The 18281-nt window shown below is 29.3% G+C and overlaps 3 protein-coding genes across 8 annotated transcripts; all 3 read left to right on the top strand.

Moving 5' to 3' along the window:
* Positions 1 to 997: 997 nt before the first annotated feature.
* LOC108467261 (actin-like) lies at positions 998 to 4235 on the top strand. 4 transcript variants are annotated; one of them, XM_017767857.2, is made up of 5 exons: positions 998 to 1181; positions 2388 to 2457; positions 2553 to 2946; positions 3261 to 3874; positions 3952 to 4235. In XM_017767857.2, exons 2-5 carry the CDS (start codon positions 2398 to 2400, stop codon positions 4015 to 4017), a joined length of 1134 nt encoding a protein of 377 aa, XP_017623346.1. In that variant the 5' UTR covers positions 998 to 1181; positions 2388 to 2397; the 3' UTR covers positions 4018 to 4235. The 4 variants fall into 4 exon arrangements, with proteins under 4 accessions (XP_017623346.1, XP_052881185.1, XP_017623345.1 ...); XM_053025225.1 differs by having other exon boundaries at positions 998 to 1242; XM_017767856.2 differs by having other exon boundaries at positions 1001 to 1156.
* A 2579-nt stretch (positions 4236 to 6814) lies between these two features.
* On the top strand, positions 6815 to 11853 carry LOC108466322 (pectin acetylesterase 5-like). Of its 3 annotated transcripts, none has more exons than XM_017766653.2 (13): positions 6815 to 7098; positions 7184 to 7266; positions 8160 to 8289; positions 8400 to 8479; positions 8900 to 8989; positions 9087 to 9211; positions 9347 to 9407; positions 10193 to 10246; positions 10355 to 10432; positions 10509 to 10614; positions 11054 to 11196; positions 11284 to 11387; positions 11536 to 11853. In XM_017766653.2, exons 1-13 carry the CDS (start codon positions 6861 to 6863, stop codon positions 11561 to 11563), a joined length of 1320 nt encoding a protein of 439 aa, XP_017622142.1. In that variant the 5' UTR covers positions 6815 to 6860; the 3' UTR covers positions 11564 to 11853. The 3 variants fall into 3 exon arrangements, with proteins under 3 accessions (XP_017622142.1, XP_052877793.1, XP_052877802.1); XM_053021833.1 differs by having other exon boundaries at positions 11526 to 11853; XM_053021842.1 differs by lacking the exon at positions 8900 to 8989.
* A 5140-nt stretch (positions 11854 to 16993) lies between these two features.
* On the top strand, positions 16994 to 17803 carry LOC108464120 (metallothionein-like protein type 2). Its single transcript, XM_017764226.2, has 3 exons — positions 16994 to 17158; positions 17273 to 17353; positions 17459 to 17803. Exons 1-3 carry the CDS (start codon positions 17094 to 17096, stop codon positions 17547 to 17549), a joined length of 237 nt encoding a protein of 78 aa, XP_017619715.1. The 5' UTR covers positions 16994 to 17093; the 3' UTR covers positions 17550 to 17803.
* The last annotated feature ends 478 nt before the right edge of the window (positions 17804 to 18281 follow it).

Raw genomic sequence — 18281 nt, 5'->3', positions numbered from 1 at the left:
TAATATCTAAACTCAAAAAATCTAAACTTTAAACTCAAATAAATTAAATCCAAAACAAAATAAATCTAAAATCACTTAAACCCATTGTTGATCCAAATGAAAAAAGGATAAATCATAAAACTATAGATGAACTTTGGTTAAACGTGCAATGTTATAAATGGACTTTGATTTTGTGTAATTTTATACATAAAATTTTGATTTGATTTAAATTTCATAAATAACTAATATCATTATCGATATAATATCATTTTACGTTTGTATATTACATACACAAATAACTGTACTTATCCAATATAAAATAAATTAATGTATCCATTTAATTAAATGTATACAATTGAATCAAAATCAAAGTTTTATGTATACATTTAAACCAAAATCAAACTTTAAGGTGTATAATTGCACAAAACCAAACTTCATGTATCAAATAACACATTAAATAATGGGTTAAATCACTATTTGGGGTCTGAACTTTGTAACTTTTTTCACATTGAGGCTTGGACTTTTCTTTGTCTAAGTTAGTCCTTAAACTTGGCAATTGTTCCCACATTGGGGCTTGAATTTTTATTTCAAGTTAGCCCCTAAACTTGGCAATTGTTCTCATATTGAGGCATGAACTTTTTTTTTTAAGTTAGTCCCTGAACTTGACAATTGTTCTCATATTGAAGTATGAACTTGTCTTTATTCCTATATTTAGGTTTGAACTCTAGAGTTTTCGAGGACTAACTTAAACAAAAAAAAATTCAAGCCCCGATAAAAGCAAAATTACCAAGTTTAAACCCAAAAAGTAATTAACCCTTAAATCAAAGTTAAATGTATATTTATTCCAATTAAAAATAACTCGATTCAGATTCCCCAATTGGAACCATTATTATAGCAACTGATGGCGGATAATCTACATGATAGATTGTAGCTGTAGCAGATAACAAACGAATGCATTCAATCCACGTGTCGATTAATGAATGGCCCCATTTGTAAATCAAGTAAATACCCATGAAAATTAAAGGCATATCCGTCATATAAGTATCCCATTTTTTTTGCTTTATTCTTCCCCATTATTTTTTTGAAAACTAAACGCCAGGCTCTAAACGCGGGTAGCAGTTGAAGAAAATAACCTCAAATAACGTGAAATCTCTCAACACAAATTTTTTTTTTGAAGGTTAAATCTTCGAATCGATTTTTAGGTTCTTCTTTTTTCGATTTTTGATTTCGGTATTCGTTTGATTAGTTTTTCAGTTTTTTTTGGTAATGTTTTTGTTTCGGAGCTTGTGATTTTCTCTTGATCCGTTATTTTCTTATGAGGAATCGTTTTTTGTAATATATGAATCTTTTTTCCTGTTAAGTGTGAGAATCTAGAGATTTATAAGCAATATATATCCAAAATGTAATTGATCTTACACTACTTTTTTGTTTGATTCGTTTGCCTTTTGATCCAACCCGTTTTTTAGTTTCTTCTGGAAATTTTGGTTGTGTTTATGCATGGCAATGGATAATGTGGATTATTTTAATTATATTCGATAATGTTTTTGTTTTGGAGCTTGTCATTTTTTCTTTATCGTTCATTTCTTATGTTAAATCATGTTTTTTTGGAATAATTGAGATTTCTTTCCTATTAACTGTGAGAATATATAGAATTATAAGCAATATAATATATATATCCAAAATGTAATTGATCTTACACTGTTTTTTTCGTTTTGTTTGATTCGTTTGCCTTTTGATCCAACCTGTTTCTTTCAGTTTCTTCTGGAAATGTTGGTTGAGTTTATGCATTGCAATGGATAATGTGGATTCGTATAATATATCGATTCGATATTTTAATTATTATCCGTAACGCATTTGGAAAGAATGCTAATTTATTGCTCAAATCCGCTTGCAGATTCCGGTTCAGATTCATATATTGATTATCTGAATTCTGTTTATTACTGTGGATCCAGTTTTAGTTTCTTCAAGAAATGTTGGTTGAGTTTATGCATGGCAATGGATAATGCAGATTCGTATGATATATAGATTCGATATTTTAATTATTATCCATAATGCATTCGGAACGATTGTAGATATTTATTGTTCAAATTCGCTCTACTTTTGCAGATTACCAGTTCAGATTCGATTATCTGAATTCTGTTTATTATTGTGAATTGGTTTTCATTATCCGCTTTATTTTTAAATTTTCTTGGACTTACTAAATTCGGGTTTTAAAGATGATTTGTGCACTCAGATTTTAAAAAAATTGCAAATATCCGATCCTTAGTTGAGTTGTAGGATGTGAGAGTATTAAGTATATTGTTAGGATGTTTCCATTCAGACCAATCTACAATTTTGTTAGATATGACTTTTAATTATTTAGGATTTTGTTACTTGGTACTGATGTTATTTTATTACTAATGTTTCAGATTGTAGAAGATGGCTGAGGGTGAGGATATTCAACCCCTTGTCTGCGATAATGGAACTGGAATGGTGAAGGTACAAAGCTTGGTTCCTTATCATTATTTAAATGCCATTTTGGGTATTAAGTTTAGAGCTTTAGTTTAACATTTGTTTTGAGAATTGTTACGTAGGCTGGATTTGCTGGTGACGATGCTCCTAGGGCAGTGTTTCCTAGCATTGTCGGTCGTCCACGTCATACTGGGGTAATGGTTGGTATGGGACAGAAAGATGCGTATGTAGGCGACGAGGCTCAATCGAAACGTGGTATTTTAACTCTAAAGTACCCAATCGAACATGGCATTGTCAATAATTGGGATGACATGGAGAAAATTTGGCATCATACGTTTTACAATGAACTACGTGTTGCTCCGGAAGAGCATCCTATTCTCCTCACTGAAGCCCCTCTTAACCCGAAGGCCAATCGTGAGAAGATGACCCAAATCATGTTTGAAACCTTCAACGCACCTGCTATGTATGTTGCCATTCAGGCTGTTCTTTCCCTTTATGCTAGTGGTCGAACAACTGGTAAGCAATTCATTTTTTTTCTTTGTCCAAGTTATGATATGTTTTGATTTGTCTCCCGATGTTTTGTATGTTAACTTGTTCGGAATCTTATTGAAAGAAGATCACCTTCCTGCAATGCTTTGTTTCTAAGTTTCATGATTCTTTGATTGTTTTAATTCCGAAATATCAGTATTTAGTCATTGAGGAGCCTGATATATAATGAAAATTTTGTGTTTATCATAGACAGAGGTGTTTTTATAGTTATGTTTGGTTGGTTGTACTTAATTGCGTAATGCAGAGGTATGTGAGATTTTTGTTGTGTGTGTTTGGAGCAGGTATTGTGCTTGATTCTGGAGATGGTGTTAGCCACACAGTCCCTATTTACGAGGGATATGCTCTTCCACATGCAATCTTACGTCTTGATCTTGCTGGTCGTGACCTCACCGATGCCCTGATGAAGATTTTAACCGAACGTGGTTACTCATTCACCACCACTGCTGAACGAGAAATCGTGAGGGATGTGAAGGAAAAGTTGTCTTACATTGCTCTCGACTTTGAACAAGAACTAGAAACTTCCAAGACCAGTTCCTCTGTTGAGAAAAGCTACGAGTTACCTGATGGTCAAGTGATCACCATCGGTGCCGAAAGGTTCCGATGCCCTGAAGTTCTTTTCCAACCATCAATGATCGGTATGGAAGCTGCTGGTATCCACGAAACAACTTACAACTCCATAATGAAGTGCGATGTCGATATCAGAAAGGATTTATACGGCAACATAGTGCTTAGTGGTGGCACTACTATGTTCCCCGGTATTGCGGATCGAATGAGCAAAGAGATCACAGCATTGGCTCCTAGTAGCATGAAGATTAAGGTAGTTGCACCACCTGAGAGGAAGTATAGTGTGTGGATTGGTGGTTCCATATTAGCTTCCCTCAGCACTTTCCAACAGGTAAGTTCATCACACATACATTTTCGTATCAGTTCATTTTACGAACAATTTTTTAACACGGGACCGTATAATTGCAGATGTGGATTGCAAAAGCTGAATATGATGAATCTGGCCCTTCAATTGTGCATAGGAAATGTTTTTAAAGCACAAGCAAAGAAGAGATAGGCTAAGCCTCAACAACTGCTCTGTCTAAGGTTTCTTGCAATTTCATATTTTGGTTTCATTATCTGCTTTTATTTTTGGTTCCATCATGTTGTCGTTTGGACAATAATCTTGAAACATTTGATGATTGTTGGAATATTTATATTTTCAGTTATCATCTGTTTTTCTTTTTGGTAGTGAAAGATAATTGCCTAAGAAATTTTGTTGGCTAGTTTGGTTATTCATGTTTTCATCTTTATTATATTTGCTAATTATCACCTATTTGATAGCAATAATTCATTTAATCAACTTTTAATTATGAAAATAGTAAATTTTAATTTTTTTAAACGTATTTTATTGTCATGTAAGTAAATCATAATTTCTTATATAAATTGCAATTAAAGCAGAACATTAAAAAAGTTTGAAATTCATCATGGTTATTTTCCTTGCATATTCCTCAAATTCTCAATCTTCCTAATTATTAAATAAAATTTGAGGTAATGATATGGTACAATTTTAGAATATCATATATAATGTTTTAATAATCGAATCAATAGTTGAATCAGTCAAACTATTGATTCTTGATTTAATTAATTTGATCAGTTTAATTATTAGACCAACAATAATAAAAATTTCATAAAAATTTAAAAATAAAAATTTATTAAACCAATTCAACCTGTTCAACGACTGGCTTTTATATTAGATTTCGAACAATTTTCGGTTCAATCCAATCGGTCTGATTGATCAATCCAATCATGTTTTAAGAACATTGGTCACATCATAGAAGCTAAGATAAATATTATTGCTAAGTTTAGATATCAAATGAAACTAATTGTAAAAATTATACTATCCTCTTTATAAATAAAACTCTAAAATTCATTATAAAAATTTCCTGCAGTAATTTTTGTTTTATGTGAATAATAATTATGAAATCAACTTAAATAAAATCCATCATATTAGAAAAAGAGATTAAGTAATGGGTATTAAAATTTATCATATTATAGATTTTAAATATATTTTTTGGTAGAAATTTTTAAATATATTTTAAATAAAAGAATAAAAAAATCAAAATTCAGTTTTTGTCTTTGTATCTTGAAATTTGATTCTTATACATTAATTTAACATAATTTTTGTCTTTTATTATTATTAAGGTCATGTTTTATTCTAGACATTAATAGTATTAAAAGTTGTATTTAGTTGGGTGATGTGAACATTTAAAAAGTGAAGGTATGTTTAGGAGTCAACAATTAATTAAGCCAATCATTGATCGATTAATTAAGTTGGTTAACCAAAATTTTTTATTATTGATAATTTTTTAAATTTTGAGTTTAATATAAATTTAAATTAAATTGATCGGTTAAATTAAATTTAAATTATAAATTATATATTTATTAAAAATAATATATATTAAGCTAAGTTGATAGTTTTGGTTATGAAATTCGACTAAATTCAATAATCAATAATCGATATAATTAATTAAAATTATTTACTTAATTGAAATTAACATTAAATTGATTTTAATCGGATTTTATTCACTTGTAATTATGATTATTAAAATAATTATTTTAAAATTTAATATTTTTTTCCAATCTTACAAGTTAAGTATAGTTAGATGAGTGATGAAAACTATAGATTTGACTTGAAGTAAAATATTCTGCAGAGGGGAAGATAAATATAGTATTGAAAGCTAAAACGACGTAGCTTTAGATCTTTTTGTCTTATCCGGTTTTGGTGGTTGGTAATTAAAACATGCATTAAGTCCCTAAACTTTTCAAAATTTTGGAATTTAGTCCTTATATAATTTTCAGGAATTTAGTCTCTTAAATCGGTTAAAGCTTTTTGTTAAATTTCTTGGTGTGATATTTTGAAATAGAAAAAAAGTTCACACGTGGTTGGTAGCCATGTGATTAAAAAATGACGTTAAAATTAATCTAAACTTAACGAAAAAAATTAACAGTATTAATAGAAAGACATAAATTTTGAAATATGAAAAGTAAAGAGATTAAATTTCTAAAAAGAAAAAGTATAATAACTTGTGACATATTTTTATCAAACTAAAATGACGTCGCTTTACGCGATTGTCTTTTTCCGATATGGTGGTTGGTAATCCAATGTTAAAACACGCCACAAGTCGCTGTATTTTTCGAAATTTTAGAATTTAGTGTCTTAACTTTTCAAATTTCAGAATTCAAATCCAATTGTTAACCTGTTAAAGTTTTTTGTTAAATTTGTTGGTGTAATATTTTAAAATAAAAAAACTCACATGGTAACCATGTAATTAAAAAATGACGTAATTAACTTGGAATTAACAAATAAAAATTAACAAATTTAACATTTATACATAAATTTTAGAATCTAAAAGTAAATAAATTAAATTCTTAAAATAAAAGTATAAGGACTAAATTCTTAATTTTTAAAGAGTATAAGGACTTATGGCATATTTTAACCAAACTAAAACAACATCACTTTAGGCCATTTGTCATTTCTCGATTTGGTGGTTGGTAATCCATTTCTAATTTAAAAGAATCATTATACCATTATTTTTTATTGGCACAAATGAATTTTTTTTTTAAATTTCAAAATCTCACATTAATAAATTTTAAAAAATTAACAGTGTTAATTTTAAAATCTAAAAAGTATAGGGACTAAAGTCTTACAAATAAAAGTATAGGGATTAAATTTCAAATTTAGAATGAGTACAGGGACCTAGCCATATTTTAACCTAAAGATAGTATTTAAAACCAAAACGACGCCGCTTTACGCCATCTGCTTTGGTAGTTGGTAATCTGTTTCTATATTAAAGGAATCAAAATCCAGTGTTGCTTTTTATCCAACTTTTTTACAAATGGAAAATACTGGTTTTCGCGCCTTTTGTTGTCGGAGAAAGTGGGTGAAAAGGGATTGGGCTATCGCAACTGTCGCAATCACCGTCATCATCGCCGCCATCATCATCGTCATCCTCTTTTTCACTGTCTTCTCCGATTCTCGTAACCGCAAAACTTCCTCGCCTACTTTTGCTCCTCCTTCCGCCGGCGATTTCGTTCCGTTGACTTTGCTTCAAAGTGCCAAAGCTACAGGCGCCTGTACTGGATTAATCCTCCACCTTCTTCTCTAATTGTGTTATCATATATTTAAATTAAGTAATTAACTTTTTTTTAATGTTTTCAGTTTGCTTAGATGGAAGTTTACCTGGATATCATTTCCAGAAAGGCTTTGGATCTGGTTCTAGCAATTGGCTTCTCCACATCGAGGTAAATTCTCTACTTTTTCTTTCAAATTTCAATAATGAACCTGAATTCAAATCCGAGCCAATTCAATAGGATTGTAAATGCCATCAGTTCAACTCAAATTCGAATTTACTCCAACTTAAAATGATTTACGTTCGAAGTAATTTGAATTTGAAGTGATTCAAGCTAAAATAGTGTGAATAAGTAACTCAAGTTTAAGTGTGAGATTGATTCCATTCAATCAAGTTTTGTGAATTTTCTTTTTTTGACTCATCCAAAATAGTTGGATTTAATTTTCGATTTTTCATATTGATTTTTTATTTTGGATTTTTGAACTTATTTTGAGATAAATGAATTTATTTCAATTTTTAAATATTATTTAATAAAGTTTAAATTTTTTATAAATATTTTAAAATATATATATTTTCAAATAAATAAAAATTAATAACATTTATATCTATTTTTAAAAAATAATTTTATATAAAAACCTTTAAGTTTATTTTCAATATTTTAAATATAAAATATTTATTTTTTATAAATAAAATATTTATTTTAAATCATAAAATAAATTTAATTATAAATTAAATAAAAATAGAATACTATCCAGTTTAAATGATAGTGATTTTTTAATTTGTATTTCATAAACTATTTAAACTTTGGTAAATTTTTCGGTTTCTAAATTAATCCAAATAGTCAATATCAATAAGAATTAAAATTTAATCCAAATTCAAAATCATCAGAACCCAAAACCAACTTCAATTAAAATAAACTCAGAAAATTCAAAATCTAAACTCCCTCAATCCAAATGATCCAATTCAAAACCAACTCACTATTAATTCAATTATACTTGAATTTTTTTTTCTTTTTAACAATAATTTGACTTTTTGTTTATAAAATTTTCTATTTATTGAGTATAGGGTGGAGGTTGGTGTAATTCAATAGAATCATGTAATAGTCGAAAAGGAACATCTTTAGGTTCATCAAATTACATGGAACATCAAGTTCAATTTGCTGGGATTTTAAGCCAAGACCCTTCTCAAAATCCAGGTTTTTAATTTTTTTTTTAATTTTGCTTCATATTTTCTTTTTTATTGAAAATTTGTTGTTTAAAGAATATACTTTCAGCATGAGTAAACTTTTTTTTTTCCCTTTTTTAGATTTTTATAATTGGAACAAAGTTAAGCTACGTTATTGTGATGGTGCATCTTTTGCCGGCCACCCTGAAAGTGAGTTCAAGGTAAAACTAGTTAGTAATTTAAGAATTAAGATTGGTCTCTTTTTGGCATTAAAATGATAATGAGATTATATTAGATAAAAGTACCATGAAGGCTCTTGTACTAAGAGGTGGATTGCATTTTGCTCTATCTATTTAAAAATTGGGTAAATTAGTTTCTGTACATTAGATCAAAAAGCAAACTGATCATTCTGTTAAAAATTTGTGTGGTTATTTCATCAACCATATCAGTTTTTAACGGTAGAAATGGTAAAAAATTTTAACAAAAAGGACAGTGTTCTCTTTGGTCCAATGTACATGGACTAATTTGCCTATTTTTGAGTAAAGGGGTAAAATACAATATGACTTCTAATACAAGGACCTCCCTGGTACTTTTACCAATTACATTGTCATTATTCATGTTTTTGTTGTTGTATTTAATAGAATGGAACAAAACTTTTCTTTAGAGGCCAACTAATTTGGGAAGCAATGATGAATGAACTCTTATCACTTGGCTTATCTAAGGCAAAAGAGGTAGTAGAGATTCATATTAAATGGTGAAATTGTTAATTACGTATTTTTGTAATGCAATCCCTTTTGTTGCAAGGTAATGGATTTTATGAATTTGCAGGCATTTCTTACAGGATGTTCTGCTGGGGGGTTAGCAACTTTTATACATTGTGATGACTTTCGTGATCAGCTGCCAAAGGATGCTACCGTTAAGTGTCTTGCAGATGCAGGTTATTTCCTTGATGAGTACGTTCTTTTTGGTACAAATCAATGCCTTTTCAAATTATAGATTTGTGCATGTTTATATGTATTTATCAATCCATGTATGTATGCAACCATGCATTGCAACAAAATTATAACTATCTAGCTCCTCCATTGCAGGCCAGATATTCTTGGAAATCGCACCATGCTTGCTTTCTATCGCGATGTTCTCCAACTTCAGGTTTTTCAGTTTCCATATATCATAGTATTTAATTTCTTACCATATTATATCATTTGTTTTTGGTCATTTTGACTGTTGTCTATAAAAATTTAAGGTGGTTCAGTGTACATTCCCTTGGGTTAGACCTGTTAATTAGGCAGATGAAGATCAAGTTGGTTTGAATCGAGTCTATTTAGATTGGATCAATTGTCTATTTGGATTGGAGTAATTATTGTTTTAAATTTTCGGAATATTTCAATTCAGGTTAGTTTCTTGTTTGGATTGTTTCTGCTTCAGCCATTTTAAGCGATTGTTTCTGCTTCAACCATTTTAGGCTTAAGTCATTCATGTTTTTTTACATTGGGTCATTCCGAGTTTTGGTCACCTCGAGTTTGGTTGTTTCCTGTTCAAGTGGTTTTGGATTTGATTCAATTCGGGTTTTGGTTGAATGATTTTGGGTTATTGACTTGTCACATTGGGTTAGATCGAATTTTGGTTCACGTTTGTTGGATCTAGCTTTTATGTTCGGGTTAAAATTGACAAGGCTACCTTTGGTCCTTCTATTCACTGTTTTCAAAACTAGACCAAACCGGTTAGATTAGGAGCTGGTCGGAGTACCGATCTGGAATAAGAGGTTGGATTAGTTTACCCACGAATTGGTTGAACCAGCTATTGAACCATTTTTTTTAATAACTTGACTCTGTAAACTGGTGAGACCGAGAATAGGTGATAAGACCTGTTCGATTACCTATCCAGTTACTTGACCCTTGTAAAAGTTGTTAATATCTTGTCTGCCGGCATCTCAGGGCGTAGCAAAAAGTTTGCAGCAGGATTGTGTTGGAAGAATGGAACCGGTTAAGGCAGGTTCTTGCTTTATATATGTTCATTTTTTTCTCCTTTGATGTTCAATGTTCAACAAATTTACTAAAATTGTCTCCCATAATCTACTGTTTGCTTCAATTTTTCAGTGTATCTTCCCTCAAGAAATTATCAAAAATGTTAAGACCCCATTTTTCGTTGTCAATCCAGCTTATGATTCTTGGCAGGTGCCTTGTTATTTGCTAACTTTTTAGTGCTATTTTCCTTTTCAATTATATGTTCTAACACTGACATAATCTTTAGATAGAAAATATCTTAGTCCCTATTGGATCAGATCCCCAAGGCTATTGGAGCAGTTGCAGATTAAGCATTAAGAAGTGTGATGCTACACAAGTCAAAAGACTACAAGGTGGTTGATATGTAATACTTTTAGGACCGTACTAAGAGTCAGATTGCATTTTGCTCCTCAGAAAATGGATAAATTAGTTCATGTAAGCTAGATCAAAGGCCAAATTGGTCATTTCTGTTAAAAATTTATTCACATGTCCTGTTAAAAATTGGCATCACTAACGGAATAACCAGACAATAACATGTGATGCAGACGAATAGAGACTAGATTTAACAGTGAAATGAATGAAATTTTTAACAAAATAGCTAGTTTACTCTTTGATCTAATGTATATGGATTAATTTGTCCATTTTTTTGAATAGTGGGGAAAAATGCAATTTGATTGTTATTATAGAGATCTCCATGATATTTTTACCGACATTGAAATAGACATCATGCCTTGTGAATATTTCCAAGCACTGATGCAACTCTAATGTTGGGGCCTTGCTTCTCTCATTTAGGTTACCGTGATGCTATGCTTAAGGCACTAAGCATGTTTCAAAGAAACGAGGAAGGGGGTATGTTTGTAAATTCTTGCTTTTCTCATTGCCAGACATCATATTCTGCATGGCATTCACCCAATTCTCCAAGAATCAACAATAAGGTAAGTTAATGTCTTACCATGTACCGTATTATGGAGTATCAAATGGTAGTGTTCTCATATTTTCTCTTCACTCGGATATCAAAACAGACCATCGCGGAGTCAGTGGGTGATTGGTACTTCAATCGGAAAGAATCGAAGCTTATCGACTGCCCTTATCCATGCAATCCCACTTGCAATAACGATGACTACACGTGAGTTTTATAAACAACATATCCAGCGACTAGCATTAGTTTTTTTTTTCTTCCAGTAGACCCCAGTTTTAGACTTACCCTGTTGGATATTATAGCATTTGTTTTTTCATTTCTAAGAACCGATATCATTGTTCATAGTTGATTTCAGGTCGTCCGTTTTATCTGCTGCTGTATGAATGGATTCCATGTTTGATCGACTTTTCAATACCCCTGGCAAGTTCGATACACTCGCTCTGTATTCTTTATTTTAAATAACATTGATGTACACTTTGTATATCATCTTCTAATTGGTAATTTCAAAAAGCTTTAAAATCTTTCATTCAAATTGTATTTAATTTGAATAGAACCACTAAGATTAATTTGAACCGATCATTTCAATCTAAAGAGCAGTAAGTTGTTCTATATACCTTGTTGAACTCTAGTACAATCGATATGAGATTTATGGTTGTTTTTTAGGACCATTAAATCTTTCCCCATTTCAGAATTGCTCTTAGTGGCATGTAGATCATTAGTATCTCTAGAGTAAACTTTGATAGCAAATATTGTGGTCTACATCAACCTGCAAGATATTGTTTGTTTTGGTTAATTGAAAAGACAGCCTTGCAAGTTAAAAATAATGGGAATATTTATATATTCAATTGAATTTAATACTTGTGGTGTTCATGCGTTTTTGGTTGAGTGAGTTATATTAGATTTTTTCATGAGTCTGAGTGATTCTTAAGGGTGAGCTTGAAGAGTTGAGCTTATATTGACTTATGCTTGAATAGATTTCAACCAAGCTTGTCTAGCATTGTCGGTAAAGCACAAGGCTCGTTTGAGCCACACGTACGGAATCGATGCTTACTCCAAATACAAACATCTTATTGCCAAAAAACCCCTTGACTTTTAAGTGTTTTTTTTGAGTTTTTTAATTTGCTCATAAGCATCAAAGGTAATGAACTATGGGGAGTGCCTCTTGATTGATTCTCTCATGAAAAATCATAAAAGATGAACAAAGGGGAGTAGTCTTTTTGTTGCTTTCATACTTCCCAATATCAAAAAGATTATATTCTCAAATCCACTGCAATCGGACTTGGTTCATTTTGGACCCATCAAAAGAACAAGCAATTTCTAATTGCTGCTTATTCGATAATGGTCTAATTTTGATATTAGTCCTTTTATTATGTTAAAATTTCGAATTTAATCACTTTAATGATCTCTTTATTCTTAAATGTTAACACTGTGATTCTTTTTTTCTACAATTTCTATTTCGAGATAAATATCAAAATTATACATAAACTTCGATCCAATGTATTTGATATATGATCTGTCAAAAAATGTATTTAATATATAAATTTTGATTCAGTGTAATTATACATATGAAACTTTGATTGTGGTTCAAATGTATACATAAAACTTTCAATCATACAAGTTTTAAAAATAAAGACATTAATTTATTTCTATATTGGATAAGTATACTTATTTAGGTATGCAATTTGTAGTAGATGTAAAATGATGGTATATTGATAATAATGTTATTCGTTTGTGAAAATTGTATCAAAATTTATGTATAAAATTGTTCATTAGATTAAAGTTCATGTATAGTTTTAAATTTTACCCTTCCTAATTCTACCCATAATCCATGTCCTCCTAGTGGCTGAAATAGCAACAATATAATTAAAGTGATGACATTGATTTTTAAAAATTATCATGTAAATTTATTACAGATTCAACATAGTTAATTGAATTTTCACATGAATTTAACTATGTGATCGAATAAACGTTAAATAAATCTACATCTTACTAATAGCGTTATCAATTTGGATAGATTAATAATATTATAAAAATAAATAAAAATAAAGAGATTAAATTCCTTATTTCAACATGGTAGTACTAAATCGAATTAAGCCTTGATAATCACTTGTTTAGAACAGTTCATGGAGCACTTAATGGCTGTTGTTAGTGCTACGATGAATGCTGTTGTGGGGGGAAAATTTTTTGATTTGAAGAAAAGTGTAAAAATTCTCAACCATCCTTTTTAGTCAATAGTGAAGCAGAAAAAGTAATTTCATTTCATTGCTTCACAATGTTTCTAAATCATTTCATTGCTTCACAATTTTTCTAACTTAAATAATCATCAATAAGTCCTTTCTTTCTTTCTTTTCTTTGTTCTTGGGTTATTTAAAATCAATAATTTATTCATCTCAAATAGAGAATATTTACTATTTGATTAATTATGATGTTCGTTATTTTCAACCCGCTATTCGATTACTCAATTGGGATCAATCTAAGACTGTATAGTTCGCCAATATGAGTTTGCATGTGGTGGATTCATATCATCATGTAAACGAACTCACACCTAAAGAACACGTGTTAATCTTAGAATATGATATGTGTTCGCATGCATAGGGTCTATTTAGAATGTCACATCCAGATATCGTATCATATAGATAGATAAATTAATCTTTTCGAGAGAGAAACATATAAAAACACTCAATAATTTTTCCGAAGAATTTATGAAGGTTAATGTCCATTGTTCAGAAAAGGTAAAGAAAAAAGTAGGATACCTTTGCAATCTGATTAGAAATGAGAGGAGAAAAGAAGAATATATGATTTTTTTTTTTTTTTTATGAGACCTATGAATATTGTTGTAGATAGGGTTGACCCTAAAAAAGGGGTATGCCACTAAATGGGTCCAATAGGAAATTTTGTGATGAGGGTATGAAAATAAAATTAAAAAATTGGAGGGTTAAAGCTAAAACTTGTGTATTAAAATAGCTTAAATTAGGGTTTTAATTTTTAAAAGAGATTAAAATGATTAAATTAAATTATTAATATTTGTAGGAGATCAGAATTGTAATTGTACCATTTAATAAAAGGGCAACCTATTGTCTCATTAGTTTATGGTTTCTTCGATAGCAGGTAAATTTATGGTTGTACGAGAATGAGTTTGAATTATTCATTTACATAGATTTAAACAAATTTTTAAGTTATCTTATTAGATTGAATTTTTAAAAATTATCTAAATTTGTCGTCATTCAAATTGAATCCTTTAAATAAGTGCGAAGTTAGAATTTTTTTAGGCCGGAATTAAATTATATATTTTTATAATATTAAAAATGTAATTTTATCATTTTAATAGTCTATATTTTTATAATTTTAAAAGATTAAATAAATTTTCTATCATTTATGGGGAATAAAGTGCAATTCTATCATTACTAATTTAAAATTTTATAACTTATAACTAAATGGAAATTTTTTCATTTGAGGGAGGGCTGGGGCCCCTATTAATATGGGTGAGTGTTCGGTCGAATCGAGTGAAAATATTTCGAGTTAATTGAGTTGATGAATCCTATTTTTAAAAATTTAGCTTTCTTTATGTATTCTTTATAATTTTTTAAAAATATAATTTTGGAATTTTTATAAATATTTTGAATTTTTGAAAAATATTTTGAATTTTTTCTAATTTTTGTTGAGAGAGACAAATTTGCTCATTTTCAAAATTGAAAAGGACCAAAGAAATATTTACACCAATCTATTATTTGATTTATTCGAATTATTCGAATTGCAAAGTTCAATTCGAGTTGAACTCGAAACTCAAATTACTTATGCGAGTTGACTTGAATAACTCAAATAATTCGAATAACTCGATTTGGTAAACTTGAAATTTGAATTTTATTTTCGATTTTTTCGAATCAAATCAAGTTTTGCTCATACTTACCTACAAGCCACTTTGGAATCACCATAAATTCAACATTAAATATTGCCTTTCAATGATAACAAGTTGGACCAACAAGTGTTAGGTATAGTTTTAATATACATTGTATTTTTAAATAGAGAATGTATGTTCGAAATTTAGAGACAATATTATTGATAAGGGCAGTCACAATTTCCGAACATGAACTGTAAAACTAAAATGGAAGATACCCAGAAAAAAAAGTTTGATAACCCTTAATAAGATCTTAAATTTGAGTTTTATAAATGAGAAAACAACGCTGACAGAATTTTACCCCATATATAAAAATTTAAATTATTCGATTCTAAATGGGATAAATATAAAAACTATACACGAACTTTGATTTCGTGGGCCTTTATATATACGTAAAATTTTAAATTGATTTATTTTTTTACAAATCACTTACGACATTATCGAATTAACATAATTTTTCGTTTGGTATATTACATACACAAATAATTATATTATTCCAATATGAGAATAAATATATGTATCTATTTCTTTAAATGTGTACAATTGAATCAAATCAAAGCTTTATGTATACATGTGTACCATAATTCAAATTTCTTGTGTATAAATACACTAAATCAAAATTTATATATTAAATTACACATTAAATCAAAATTTATGTATAAATTTAATATTTATACAATTCCAAATTTAACCTAACAACAAATTGAATAGCCATAAATTCAGCATGGGTAGATAATAAATCTTATTAATTATAATTATCATTTATTGAGTAGTAATAAGTTAATTGATTCTTAAATAATATTTTTAATTTTTTATTATAAATATTCGTTTTACGGTTTACTTTTTACGATATTTAACTATCTCTTTCAACAATACTCGATTTTTTTATCGATTTTTGCTCGCCACTTTGGATCATCTGGAGTTGATTTCATTATTGTATTAAGTGCTTGAGTTGTGACAAAGCCAATGTCAATGTGTCATAATATTCTATTGATGCTGAGGCTAAAGTCTTTCTTGTGTTGGTGGAGCTTGTTCTTTATTATCTACGACGAGTGTTTGCTATTTTTTTTCTCTCTGAATTGTATAGTTCCATTTATTGAATGAATTAATGAATTTACCTTTAAAAATATATATAATATGTCTTGAAATTACATAATTTTGATAAAATTTTATCCTTTATTTAAGTATTCAATCCTATTGATTTCAAATTTAATCCATACTTAATGTAAACACAAAATCCAAAATTTTCATGCCAAAAATAAGTAAAATTATTTTATCGACTCTTCCCACCACATCATCTAATTATTTAATGATATTTCAATAAATTTTTCATGTTATTGATACATAATTTTGATAAATTCTTTATATTAAACCCGACCCCAAATTCAAATCTTTAAATCTTGAACCTTAAATTTAATTCAAAATTCAGGTTCAAATAAATTATTAAATTATATATTAATAATATATAAAATATTATTAAATAATTAAAAATAGACCATAGATAATATCTTAAAAAATAATTACAAATTCATTAATATCACCAGTAAATTGAGACTACTTGTTTCATCTTCAACATAATTTCAATGCAAAACAGGAAAATGAAATGACATAAATGTGATATGAAAATGGTGACAAATGGTTGGACCAAAACCAAGAGAATCATACATCAATATTTCCAATCTCATTAAATTCAATTTGGCCCCATGCCTAAGAAACTCAAACACGCAAATCACATCATCACCGTCCAATTTCACACCATGAAATGAAAACCGACTTATATCCGACGGTGGTAATTCAGGTCGAGGAACAACAACAACCACCTTGAAAACACTAGAGTTCTCCACCTAGGATCAGCATGACGTAAGATCATGAAACGTGGATGGTTGATATCGCAAGTCCCCCTCCCCCTTAGTTCTATAAATATCATAGACTTCTTAATAATAAGCCATTCAAATTGCGTTGTTGTTTCGATATTTGTATTAAGAATCGCCCTTTAGTGATCAGTGAGGTGAAGAAAAATGTCTTGCTGTGGTGGAAACTGCGGTTGCGGCTCCGGTTGCAAGTGCGGCAGCGGCTGCGGCGGGTAATTAAACCATCCCCTCCCTTCTCCGGCCATGAATTTTTCATTTTTTCTCATTTTTCATTAAAGGGTTATCTTCAAAATCATTTTTTCTTTTATCATTTTTGTTCTTAATAGTTGCAAGATGTACCCTGAGATGAACTCTGCTGAGCAAACGACAACCGGGACACTTGTTCTTGGCGTGGCACCCCGGAAAGCGTACGTATCAAAAGGATTAAATTGAATACTAATTAAAAGAGTTAATTTCATTGTAGAAATTCGATGTTTTAAGGTTCTGAACTATGTTTACTAATATGCTTGCAGGCACTTTGATGGAGCTGAAATGGAAACTGGGGCTGAAAATGGCTGCAAATGTGGAGATAACTGCACTTGCAACCCTTGCAATTGTAAATGAGAAAAAAAAAGCTAAGCATATTATGGAAGCTGATCTAAATAATATATGATGTATTTGGGTTTTTGTTATTAGAATAAAGCAGCCATGGTTCATTAGGTGTTTTGCTTCTTGTATCCATGGTTGCTTGGTTTGTGTATGTGTGTGTGTGTATATATAGTGAAATGAAATTATTTTAACTAGCTTTGTTGTGTTACTGCCATGTTATATAACTGATGAATGAATGAAGGAAAGCTCTATTTGCCTTTTGCTTACAAGATATCTTCTTCTTCTTGTGATCATTAAGTTACTTTTTAAATATTATAATTATTAATTTCAAGGAATTAGGGAATAAATTTACAATTTTGTCACATAATTGAAATTGAATAGATCTTAAAATTAAATATCGTATAAATGTATATATGAAATCTTAAAATTTATATAAATATAAATTATTATATTTATATTTGTAAAAATTAAATTAAATTAAAATTTTATGTATTAAATCATATAAAATTATATTTCATATATAACATTATAAATTTATCTCAAATAAAATTAATTAATTCAAAATATTTAAATTAAGAGTTCTTGAATTAAAATACAAAGAGTAAAGATTAAATATATTATTGACACAAATAAGCTAACTTTTTGAAAATGGAGAAGGTGAAGGGATTTTTGGATGTAAAAATCCAAAAGGTCCCTACAAAAGTTTTAGTGAATTTGGTTGACAAGGACATTGATTTGTGTGATTTT

This window comes from Gossypium arboreum, chromosome 2 (assembly GCF_025698485.1).
Source record: "Gossypium arboreum isolate Shixiya-1 chromosome 2, ASM2569848v2, whole genome shotgun sequence".
NCBI classification, from domain to species: Eukaryota; Viridiplantae; Streptophyta; class Magnoliopsida; order Malvales; family Malvaceae; genus Gossypium; species Gossypium arboreum.
This window is presented reverse-complemented; position numbering and strand designations above follow the sequence as displayed.